This window comes from Micropterus dolomieu, linkage group LG12, assembly GCF_021292245.1.
Source record: "Micropterus dolomieu isolate WLL.071019.BEF.003 ecotype Adirondacks linkage group LG12, ASM2129224v1, whole genome shotgun sequence".
Taxonomy (NCBI): Eukaryota; Metazoa; Chordata; class Actinopteri; order Centrarchiformes; family Centrarchidae; genus Micropterus; species Micropterus dolomieu.
In genome coordinates, this window is record NC_060161.1 from 27,350,728 (window position 1) to 27,363,823 (window position 13,096).

General features: G+C 38.2%; 2 protein-coding genes across 2 annotated transcripts in view; both read right to left on the minus strand.

Moving 5' to 3' along the window:
- LOC123980627 (CD276 antigen-like) overlaps positions 1-13,096 on the minus strand; it is a 50,527-nt gene that overhangs the window by 14,525 nt on the left and 22,906 nt on the right. The window lies entirely within an intron of this gene.
- On the minus strand, positions 4,760-11,264 carry LOC123980626 (endonuclease domain-containing 1 protein-like). Its single transcript, XM_046065125.1, has 3 exons — positions 11,158-11,264; positions 10,427-10,777; positions 4,760-6,238 (listed from the first exon to the last, which is right to left on the minus strand). Exons 2-3 carry the CDS (start codon positions 10,769-10,771, stop codon positions 5,423-5,425), a joined length of 1,161 nt encoding a protein of 386 aa, XP_045921081.1. The 5' UTR covers positions 10,772-10,777; positions 11,158-11,264; the 3' UTR covers positions 4,760-5,422.

Genomic DNA, 13,096 nt, shown 5'->3' on the forward strand with positions numbered 1-13,096 from the left:
GTGGCTTTCCAACGTGAAAGCATGAGAAACAGAGATCCATCATCTCACATCTCTCAAGTCAAAGTGCAGAACTGAGCAGAAGAGATTTGTCTGGCGCGTCAGAGAAGTTTCATGATGCGCAGCATGAATTCTGCCCAGCCGCTCTGACGCACTGACATCAGCCTGGATATGACGTTGTCGTGGTGTGTTGCGTTTCAAGTAACGCAGAACACACTTTTTGAGCAGCCACAACATCTAGTTTGAGATGCATCTGTTGAAATCCGATTTCAAACCACATCAAAATGTGGCTTGGATCCGATTTGCAGTGCAGACTTTCTTAAATAAATCCAAATTTATCAAAAAAAGATTTGGGTCGTATGGCAGTCTGAACATGTCCTTTAAAGCAAAGGCGACATAGCGTGACATAGTTAAAGGAATTGTTTGACATTTTGGAAGTTTGCTTATTTGCTTCCATGTCAAGAGTTAAATGAGAAGATCGAAACTACTCTCGTCTGTATGGTAAATATGTAGCAGGAGCCAGCAGCCACTTAGCTTAGCTTAGCACAAAGACTGGAAGCAGGTGGAAACAGCTAGCCAGGTTCTAATCAAAAGTAATAAAACACCCCAAATGAACTTGTTATGCCTTGTTTGTTTAATCCATATGAAAAATGGTTTATGTGCTAGACTATCTGATCTTTCTGTCGTTCTGTCATCCAGATGGCTCTGTGATCCTGGAGAGTCCAGTCCTTCCTGTGCAGGAGGGAGAAGCTGTGACTCTGCGCTGTAGAAACAGGACAATGTTCTCCTCCAATCTCACAGCTGAATTTTATAAAAATGGCCTCCTCTTCGGGAGGAGCGCTACAGGAAACATGATCATGCACGTTTCCAAGACCGATGAAGGTCTCTACAAGTGTCACATCTCTGGAGCTGCAGATTCACCAGACAGCTGGCTGGCTGTCAGAGGTGAGATGAGCTTCAGCCATGTTGTTAAAGTCTTTAAAAAAATGCAACAGCAGGCTGGTATTTAGTTTTATATAGCAATGTCACCTTTCCTAGATAGACACACATTTTCAAAAAGGTGAAACAATGAGGGGGATGGTTTGCTGAATACCAGGAGTTAGATGAGGATGAGTGATTAATGTAACCTCTGCATGTTCAGTGAAGTTGATGTGTTTGCATTCAGGTCAAACTGTGGTTTTTCTGTTTTTTTTGTTGTTGTTTTGAAGCAGGGCGTCCTGAATCTTTTCGCTCCCCTCATGCATACATTCTGCTTCCTGTGGTAGGCGTCTGCCTCTCACTAGCCTCGGTGATGCTGCTGTGCCTCTGCATGAGGCGCAAAGGTCAGACAGTTTTCATGCAAATGAAATGACATATTATATACTGACGTATCAGGATTTCTTCTGTCAAGAAAATAAAACCAAACAAAGTAGTGGCACTACTTTTATCTGTTGAACGAACATATAGGATTCATCAAATCTTTATTTTCCTGTTTAGTAAAGTGACTGAAGGTTTTGTGTTTTTGACATCACTTGGAAGTGGAAACGTTCTTCTAAGTTCTGGTGTCACACAAAACTTCTTTATAAATTGGACACATTGATTAAATCACAGGTTTGGTTAACAACATTGAGGGGGAAAATTCAAAGATATTTTACAGGCGTTCTGAAAAATATGTTTTTTAAGACTGCAATATTATAAATTTTTGTAGAAACATACACTACCTCTTGTGTGAACGTAAAGATGAAAGAAGATGAAGATGTTGCCTTTAAGTCTTGTCGATTAAAATCTACAGTTTATGTGAATTGTTTCAGTTGTTTTTTGCAAGATGACAGTTTGCAGATATGTGCCTTGTGTAGACTTCCTGAATGGAAAAACAATACAATGTTTTATAAATTCAGATTTTCCATTAATGTTGGCCAATTTTTCAATAAGTTGTAAAGACAAAAAAACAACAACTGATGAACACAGACAATAACACCTTCCAATATACAAATGAAACAACATATAAACAAAGATTATGCTGCTCAACAGACATTTTGTAAAAAACATTTTTCCACTGATTCAATAGACAGAACCCTATTTTGATATTTGCATCATTCTTATTATTATTTTATTGCCTAAAAGCTCAAGAACGTTTCTACATTATTTCATTGTAATTTGCCAAAAACATGTGAACTTATTTGTATAAACCCAGCAGGTGCTGCAGGTAATATGGACCACGAGGTGTCGTATATTGACGTCACTATCACACAGATAGTGCAACCAAAGAAGGACAGAGGTAAACACACACACACACACACACACACACACACACACACACACACACACACATCTTTTTGTATCCTTTAGATTCTGTGTAGGCACCTCACCAATATCACTGATGCTCAGTAGATATGTCCCAGACATCTTCTGAGCAGTTTTAATCACTCGCTGCACAGCCCTCCTGTTCTGGGCCGAGCACATGCCAGTTTGTGATATTTATAGTCAGGATGTTTTCTATTGCTCCTCTGTAAATTTAACAAGATTTTGGCATAGGAATTTGGCCTTCTTAAGTTTCCATAAGAAATACAGCCGTTTCTGAGTTTTCATCACCAGCGTGGAGATGTGAGATGACCACGACCGGTTCTCTGTGATGCTGAATCCCAGGAACCTAAAGTACTTACCTGCTCCACCTTAGCTCCACTGATGTAAACAGAAGTCAGATCCAGAAATGTAACATAATGAGTCATCACCAAAGTCTCATTACTCTAAAGAAAAGCACAGAATATGGAAATATACATGAAACATGGAACACAGATGTGGATATCAGAGAATAAAGATATAAAACAAAAAGTAAGAAAATGAGAAAACAGGAAAAATATTGCCCTCTAAATGTCCACAGGGTTCATAGTTAATCTAACCAATGTGTGGGAAACTTCTCTACAAAGGCAACTTCACAACAGTGTAAAGGTCTGTGTTATTATGTCAATTTGTAAATTATCTAAAAGATTTGATTTGACATAGAGAGAGAGAGCTTGGAGGATAGATTTGTTTTGCTTCCAGTGAACATGTCCACCACTTACAGTTTAATCAGGAGAGACTTCATCTAAACAAATACTTTATTCACATGAGCACAATGAATATGGAAAATGTCGAATAGTCTTTGGCGATTAGACCCCATTGTGACATCATGATATTTATAGGGAGTGGTGAAGCCATTACGTGGTATAGAGCAGACCTCAGCTTTATTATCTTGCTTGTTAATAGTTTGCATGTGTTTGTTTTTTCCTCAGAAATGGATGATACAACAACCACCTACTCAACAATCAAACCAGGAGCCACCTGAGAGAACAGCAGAACCAGTGTTGAAGTCTATTTTATATATGTATAATGTATTAAACTGAAGAAATGTTAAATGTCTGTTTTAATAAAACACAGTGGATTACAGTTTTTTAAACTTCTTTTTTCCAAACCTCGTTGACAATTGTTAGACACTCACCTGAGCATTTTTTAAACTATATTTTATTTATCTGCTCTGTCTCACTTGCACAGGTTTTGTTTTGCATTGTTCTGTCTGTGTTGTCATGTGTAGGTGTGTAGTTTCAAATAATTTGACTCATTTAAAGAAACTCTATGTGTTTGAATAGGAAGCTACTTTCTCATTCCTGTCCAACATATCTTAAACTACAAAGAGAATACAATTATTCAAGCAAGAAATAATGAAGATAAAAAGACAGAGGAAGAAGAAAAATATTTATAGTATGTTTGCACTGTTTCATATGAAATAATTACTGTGCAGTGGATCTGACACCTAGATACAAAGAAACTGTAAAAGGAAAAGAACTTGAAATAAAAAAGTACCTATCTGTATGTATGAGTTTATTGATGTAGAATATGTTGATTATGCCAATTATAGCATGGTTTCTTCTTCATCAGGAAGTTTTTTTGTCACACCAGCTGGTTTGTGGGACTTTTTTGAGATAACAGATGCTGCAGAGTAGAAACTTACTTTGTGTTATCCTGAACTAAGTGTGTTATGTTTGTTTCCTCCTACAGTCTAAACACAGGCTGTCTGTTCACGTGACTGAGTGGGTTTCTATGTGAGCCTCGTAATAAAGCGTGTACCTGACCTCTTGCCCAGTGCACGCTGGTAATGGCTTCATTTCTTCATAAAAAAAAATATATAAGGACCGATGTTTTTAGCATCCAAACTATTTTTCATTTTAATTGAAATGTTCAATCAGTGATCAAAATATAAACCAAATAGTAGCCCCACTACAAAGACCAGGAATCCTGTTCACGCTTACACTGACTGACAGATCTTTTGATAAATACTTACAGTAGAGGATAATTAAAGTGACTTCAGTAATGTTGTCAAGTAACTAAATGAAAGATAAATAATTATTCAAGAGTGGGAGTTTTTTAAAAATCATCGGATCACTAAGGATTTTAACAATGTATTGCTTAAAGTTAGTCGAAGCACAAATTTGATGTCTTGCGTACAAGATATTTACAGTATGTGTGGTTACATGTAAAATGTAAAACTGTTAGTATTAGTATCAGTATTAAATTTAATATTTCTATTTGATCATTTAAAGTGATAAGAGAAGATGAGCGGTACTTCCCCAAACCAAAAAATACAAATACTTGTAGATTTGATCAGAAATCAGGATTTGTAAATTTGTGATATTGCACAGTGTGAGACGACAAAACATTGTATGTATTCACATACTGTAACAAATGTGGGGATACTAAAGGATACCAGGCAGCACTAAGTACTAACCATCACATATGCAGTCACACGTGGAAGTTGAGATTTTTATTTCATGAAATGTAGATAACAGTATCATGCAAAAGATAAAATTGATTAAACAGTTTAATATGTGGTTGAACAATTTAATATATGAAAAATCTAAAGATCAAAAGAGAATGAACAAAGGCAAATACTGCATATAAACACTTTTAAAGCAGGGAAGAATGGCAGTTAAAGATGTTTGTTAACTTTACTTCCACTATATGTTATAAAATATTCAAAAGAGATGTTTGATGAGATGTTGATTAAAGGTCTGTTTTGTACAAAAATATAATTTTGTTTTGCTTGATCAGGTCCTTTTGGGTCATCCGGCAGAGCTGGATGGGCTGGTGATGGGCACCTTGGTGTTCGGTCCTGGTCATGTAATAAATTCACTGGATTTAAACAATATTTAAATAAAATACTGTGCATTTGGTTGGAGGCAAGTTTACCTTTCAAACACGGAGGGGATCCAAAATGTTGTACATGAGGCAAATAAATGCATTAAAACAACACTCAAACACACACTGAAGAAGAAAAGGCTGGTTAAATCATCTAATAACATCCCGAAGAATTTTTTTTTTTCAATTAATTAATCCTTAACAGCTCAGAATAATGCATAAAAAAGACTGTTGGTAGAGAAAAGTTCAACTGAACTGAAACACGGCTGAACGTTCAACTACCATAATAAAGTCGTTTGTTATGCCGTCTAGCTGAGAATATAAAACAGCACCTCTGGATTAGATATCTTGATCTCAATGTTTCTGAACGACATGCTGTCAAACAAAGTTTTTCAAACCCTCCAAAATGATTCACGAACACTGGCTCTGAAGTGCAATGGGATCTCAAACAGGTAGATAAGGCAGAAAGTGGGGCAGATGTGGTGGTGGGAGGTGCAGATGTTGAAATGGGTAGTGGGCATAGGCATGTTTTATCTAGTTTTGGGTATAACTCAGTGACAGTGGTTTCACGAGGACATGTTCCAGGAAACACTTCAAATACTGTGTCTCCTGTGCTCAGTTTTTTGTGGAGCTCTGCCAAGGTCTTAGTCGGCATTGAATTTGTATCTCCATTGTTGTCGCCCCAGTGCGCACTTGCTAGCCACTTGTTTTCACTGTGACTGTAGCAGCAGAATGCTGACCAGAGCATCGAAGGAATATTAACCTTCTTGTTGAGCAAGTTGTTGGTGCTGGGCTGTGCTCCGGTTACCAGAAAGCCTTCAAGAATTTCATTGTTGTTGATGCAGTATTTATCCATAACACATTTGACACATGTCTCCATTCTGTTCCAGCTTCCACTGTTGAATCTGCGTTCTTGTGGAACAGTGTTGGTCAGAGTAAAGGTAGCTATTTTGTCATCTTTGGTAAATCCATAATTGCTTGGAAATAAATGCCCTCTGTTGAACGCTGTCCGTTTATTGTAATCATTGTCCACAGCCTGGTGGTTGTACCTTAATGGTCCTACTCTCATGTTCTTGTCCTCTGTCTCAAGCTGTAAAAATTAGAAAGCTCAGTTACTGATGCAGGCAGGGTAGTAAAGTAGATTCAATGTACAGTAAACAATTGGTTAAAAAGTATAAATGCATTAAAGTTATACAGGCTATTTAAAATGTACAATTTGCAAAAGGCTATATGATACTGAGCACGTGTAGGCCGTAAGCTTTACTTAGTTTGGTAGATTCTGTGTATTTTCAGTTTAGAAAGCAAACTTGGACTGACACCAGTTAAATGACTGATAACATAAATTTTTAGTCAAAACAGTATAGGGTACAATGTTATACAATGTAAAGTAGTTGTAGAGCACTCAATAAATAAATAGCTAGGGATGGAATAACAGAACATCAGCCAAGACAGTGAAATTGACAAAAGTAGTTTGAAGAGGCTTAATGGTAAATGTTCAATAAAGTGAAAAAGAACTATTGTAGTGTCCGAGGGTTTTTGGAGTTCCAGTGGACCCAAAGATTGCTATGGACCTGAGTACAGTCTAGCTAGAGAGAGTAGATTAAGTGTACTTCTCTGTTTATTCTCTTTTCAAAATAATTGTAACTCAATATTTGCTCAACCCCTCAGCCTGTTTCTATTTTCCATTTAACTCTTTTAACCCTGATTCTACATTGCACTGGAACTTTCACTGTCCTGTTTTAAATCCTGTTTTTATTTTCTATTTCACCCTTTCCAAAATTATATTTTAATGTGTGTGTATTTCTGTCTATTTCCCTATGTTGCTTTTATGTTTAATGTAAAGCACTTTGCCTTGTTGAAATGTGCTATGCACATAAACTTGCCTTGCCTTTTGTTTAATGTAAATCCTATTCTTACCTTGCCAGTTTTATCTGCAGCTTTTTTAAATAATGTATTTTAGTTACAATATATTCCAGTGCATTAATTATTTTGTGAAATATGGGTCGTTATTATTTTTTATAAATGTTATAAGAAGACTACTTTGTCATTTTATTATTTCATATATATAGCATATATAGGCTACAGTTACTACCCATTCTGATTGACAATGCTGTTTACTTTTTCATGAGAATGGAGACAGATTAGCTACCATAAAGGCCAAGACAAGATGAATGCTCAACACATTTAGACAAGCTCCAGTTAAGAGATCAAGAGATCACATGGGTAACATCCACATCATCTTTACTAAAAAGACAGAACACAATTGAAACAATTTAGACAATAACAAGGTTTGACAGTAAAGTATGTAAGTGGCTAAATAGTGGGCCATTTTGTGTCATTCTCATTAGAGTTTCACATGCGCTGTGATGATCACAGCCAATCCAGTGGGCTGTTTCACAAAACCAAGATAGCGGATTAAGCCCAGATTTTCTAGATATACTGGCTGAATTAATACTGCGGCCGTGTATCTTTCTTTCTTTCTTTCTATATTATGCGCATTTTTCATCGTAAACCTTTTTGTTCGACCGCACAAGAGAATTGCATGCAAGCAACAACCACCGTTGGAAACATCAGTGCAGCCCTTCTTATCAAATGAAACAGGCACTTCCCTCCTAGTTTTTCCTAATTGTAAAACAATTGAATGAATTGTGCGCTGCTCAGAGCTCTGTGATCAAAAACGATTTTACCCATTTTAAATAGTAGCCTAACAAAAAAGAGCGTTGATAATGTGTCAGGCCGCCACAAATAAATCAATGTGTGGGAAACGACTACTATAGAGGTCATCCAGCTTGATCATTGGCTTTATTCAGGCGAGGGTGTCAGCATCTGTGACTGAAGTAAAATGAATTAATGATTTTGGTGAAGGCTGCTGTACATAACGTGAGGCTACACGCTGCAACATTATCCTCACTTTGATCACGGTACAAGACTAGTAACAGCTGGCATGGGTCTCAGTTATTGTTGACAGTTTCAGAATCAGAATCGAAATCAGAAATACTTTATTGATCCCAGAGGGGAAATTCTGTGATAGGTGTTTAAGATATGCGTCTTTAGAAAGAGATAAAAGGCTTAGGCTAATATCCAATGGTAACTTACATGGTGATCAAATTCCTTTATCCTTCATGGTCGGTGATTTCTTTTTTAAAATTTATTGTAGAAAACACTTTATAGCTTATTTCAACAATCCGAAACATAAAACGGTGTTGAAACAGCAAAGCCAAAAGAAAACAAACCAAAAGAAAGAAGGTAGGATAATTGTAAGTCTTATTCAGGTATCATAATGTGGGTCTGTACTGCAAGGATTTTGCTAAATGTGGTCAATGGATTTTATCGTTTGAGAACATGGATCCCTCCATGCAGGCTTTGGTCGGCTTCACTGTCCGATCTCTGGCTTACCCCCTTGGCTTTTAGAGAATTCGAACAGCTCTTATCATGGCTGCCACTGAAATTCGTCCGGGTCACTTCACTCAGTTAGGAACCTTCCTAATCAAAAAATGCTTTTCGACCCGGCCCCGGGCTGTTTCTCAATCTGCGTTCTTGTCTGTACTATACTGTAAGTCGCAGCCAAAGTACTGTTCCAATTTAAAAGTCTGCATCTAGCCAAGTACCTGATGTGTTCTCTCTCCACCCGTTTTACCGAGCCTGTATCGGTGGTGACTTCTGTGGACTTCGGATCGCCAGATATCCCAGAATGCATTTCGCCGCCAAAAAGCAGAAACGTCGGACGAGAAAACTCAGAACTGTAACTTATAATACTGCTGTTCTTGTGTCACATATAGCAGTATTAAGAGCTTTTTTATGCGGGAATATAGTTGTTTAAACTACAAATATGTGGTTGATTTCTCAAGACAGAGCTGATTTTAAAAATTGCTACGATGTTTTCGGAGATGTGAGGTCGCCCTCTAACGGGTCCGGCCATCATCAAGTACGCTGCTGTTCCATTTCATTTTACTCATTTATCTGACGCTTTTATCCAAAGCGACTTACAATTGCTATACATGTCAGAGGTCGCAAGCCTTTGGAGCAACTAGGGGTTAAGTGTCTTGCTCAGGGACACAAACCAATTGAACCCACGTCTCCCACACCAAAGGCAAGCATCTTATCTATGCGCCACCCCGACCCAATTACTGAATGACTGACTGCGTGCTCCAGTTTGAGTTTGTACTCCTGAGCTGAACTTGCCAAGTCATGAAGAGGTGATTGCATTCCTCTGACTTCATGTGTTCTATGCACCATCTTAAGTTAAGAAAACTTTCAACAATTTTAACATCAGCATAGGTGTTGATGCTTGTTTATTTACTGTTTTATTCTTCTTGCCATGATACTTTCTCTTAACCTCACTTCCGGGCTACTCCCGGTAACCCCCGTGTTTCACGTCATACCGCTATGAACTGTGGGCAATTCCCTCAGAAATGTGGACCTACGAAAAGGGTCTATAAAGGGCTCAAAATTTCCGCGAGAGGACTTCCTGGGAAGGCGCCTCAAAGTCTGTGAGTCTGTGAGGAGCAACATTGGGATTGGGCCCTGGTGTGAGCACAAGCATTGACTAGGGTGGCTGCGATCAGCTGCGATCAGCTACGATCAGCTGCGATCAGCTGCGACGCAGACAGACTCAGTGGACTTTCGGAGTGAGTCCCGGTCATGTAAACTTGAAATGACTTTGTAGAAGGTGGGCCCGTGATGAAGCCCTGCCCCCACTGTGCCAAGGGTCTAGCTCCGCCCCCGCGTGGATTTATCTGAATTACTTACCATTTGGCTTGACATAGTCGCTCCTACTGAGCCTGGTTCGGCCTTTGTGAAACTGATAAAGCCAGGATGCACTTATCACACTAAGTCAAGCCTAGCTTTTTCTGTAATACTGGATTTCTAAATTCTGCTTTTGTGAAACAGCACTCTGGGCTCAACACTAAGGACTGCCTGACCTGCAGCCTCTCCCCTCCTCTGCGTCTCTGCAGAGCACCTCTACTCCACATATGGCTACACACACACAAACACGGAGCGAAGTCAGCCAGTAGATCAGCAGAGATTAGCCTACTCAAGTTGACGTTAGTGTAAGTACGTGCAATAAAACTGTTGCTAGTAAAAAAGCCATTAGTAGGCTACCTAATCAATAGCCTACACCTGTTTAAAAAGCAAACATGTAGAACGCAATATTTGAGTCTACTCAGTGCTGCTGTGGATGTGGAGACACTGCTGTAATGCATGAGTTGTTGAAATGACCAAAAAATACAATATTATTATTATTATTACAATAACAGTTGGGTTTTTAAAAGCCAACCTGTGGTTCTGTCTTCCATGGGTGTTTTCCTCTTCCCTCTTTTGGGTCCTCGACGTGTTTCCCTCTGTACTTGTAAGCTGAAAACACCGGGATCTTGTTTTTGGTGTCATAGAGCGTCACAAAACGTCTTGTGTTCATCCAAGTCTGGCAAATGGGTCTGTATCTGTTCTGGTCCAGGATTTCCCCTTCCTCCAAGATTCCTGGGATTTGTGGTGGAGTTTGCTGAAGAAGAAACTCTGCACAGTCTGACATTGACCTCACCACTTCGGCTGCTGTGGGAACAATGGATAGAAGGAGGAGAGCAGCGAGGGGCAGGAGGCACCACGTCTTCAATACTGCCATCATCAAACACTGTATTATGTCAAGTCAGAGGAGAGAACAAAAATAAAGCGTTTACCACAATAGAAAAGGTCACTGTTACATTTCAAGGTTAAATAAATTATTAACAGGATTTAAGTTGAGAGTTTAAAATTGTTCTCTGCTTATCCAGGGGTTTGATCATCTGACGGGGAGATCCAGGATTTTAAAATGGATTTGTTCACACTACTTTTATGTATCAGGGTGGATCTTTAAAATTATTACTTTTTTAATGCAATAAGTTGTTACATGGTGGTTTCAACAAATTTAAATGAACAGCAGATAAGGGAAAGCAGGGAAACCATTATGAAACATTGAAAATAGGTTAGGTTAAAAACTTTGTCCACCATGTGAGAAATCGTCTTTGGCTTCACCTTTTTATATACAGTCTATGGGCTTCACCCAACACGTCCTCCAACTTAACGACAACATAGGTCATAATAACCAACCTTCAAATACGACCCATATGAGCGTATCATACAATAGCGCCCCTACCGCTGGCGTTTGTCCAGGCCTCCCAAAACGGCAATTTCGAACTATGTTTCCTGCCTACATTTTGGGAATCACGTGAACTACGTCACATGACATAAGCACGTGGAGACCGCATACTGCACAGCTGTTGGGTTCACTGGTTGAAATGCATAAAATCACTGAAAAATTAAGTCTAAATTGCGTTATACATCAGTTTCAAATATACAATGGTAATTATGTAGGCCTATAAATAGACCAAAAGTGCCTATGAGTTGGTGTTAACATATTTTTCATATTATAAGTAATCAGTATGTTTTATTTTTAAACAAACATATATTTGCATGCAGGGCTTGACATTAACTTTTTTGCTCATTAGCCAATGTGGCTAGTGGTTTTCCAAAGTTAGACTACTAGCCTCACAGCATTTTCACTAGCCACATTTTTGTTGTTGGAAATTACATTATATATGATTAACGTTGACTATGGTGTGCTAAAATTGGCATGCTAAAATGTACTAATATCATCATTAGCTCTGATAAGGGTGTGTGTTGTTTTTTTGAATTGCTTCTTATTGTATATACTAAAAATGCTGCATAGGTGTGAAAAATTAATTGAAAAGATAAAAACTTAACTGAAAAGAAAAATTCATCAGGAACACTGTTAATTTATTTAATTTATTTAACAGCTGTAAATACTATATAGATTGAAATTATCTGCATTAGAAAAAAAGAGAGCAAAGAATAACAAATTATTCTTTTCTAAGAAAAAATCCACAATTAAGGCAACATGATTAAAATTTTATGTAGGCCTATATAATTTTTGTGCACTTTTGGAGTGTTTGTTTTGCATCTGCATTCCCTCGGAGCTTTGACTGGATATATGTTTATCATCATGAGGCCCGGTTAGCTCTAAGTAACTGGAGATACTTCCACCTCAAACGAGTATACAGGTCTTTATTTTCCCAATTATTCCCACACAAATGCAGCTTCTGCTTTCCTACATAGCATGAGTACACAGGCTTATTAAAACGAATCACTTCTGGAAAGGTAGCCTAGTTGTGATATGACGATATGATGTGACATAAGGGCATTCCTACTAGCAGTCTATGTTTATTTCTTTTTTAAACACCACCATGTCCCTTAATCATGAAGATATAGGACAATTTAATTTTACAGCATTTAACGGCTGTTTACACCTGATTTTCTCCATCTCAGCTGTGCCTTTTCTCTTTCTCTCGTTCTCCTTCTGTTGTTTGTTTTGCCATCGTCTTATTCACCCTCCACAGCCAGCGTGGTTTAGTTTCTGTTTTGTGTTTTACAAGCCAATACACCGGGAGAGTGTGTTCTGTCTCTACCACCACTGGGTGTCCTCTGTCTATCCTTCTTGCCCCGGTACAATTCACCTAACACAACGCAGAGGCCGCTTTGGGGCTCACCACTGGGAAGATAGGGTTACAATACCATCAAGTTAAAACAAGACGGGAGACTGAGGGTCTACAGATCTAAGGGACTGTGGCTGCCCTGTGACAGATTCAACTTTTATAGGCCTATTCTCGTTCGACAAAAGTCTGAATGTCATATTTGGAGGAGTGTCTATTGTGCCTATAAATTACCTCTCTGTATACTGTTAGCAGCCAAAAATCACAGTTTAACTAACAACAGTAAAAAAAAAAAAGAAAAAAAGTTAAAAAGTACTCATTGTGCAGTAAAATGGTCCATGTCATCAATATACTGAATTTGCACATCAATGCATACACAACTGCACACTAAGTTACAAAGGCTATTACTTTGTCTTTTGTCTGTTAAAATTAATATCAGAATGTCCTTATTGATGGTGTAATTA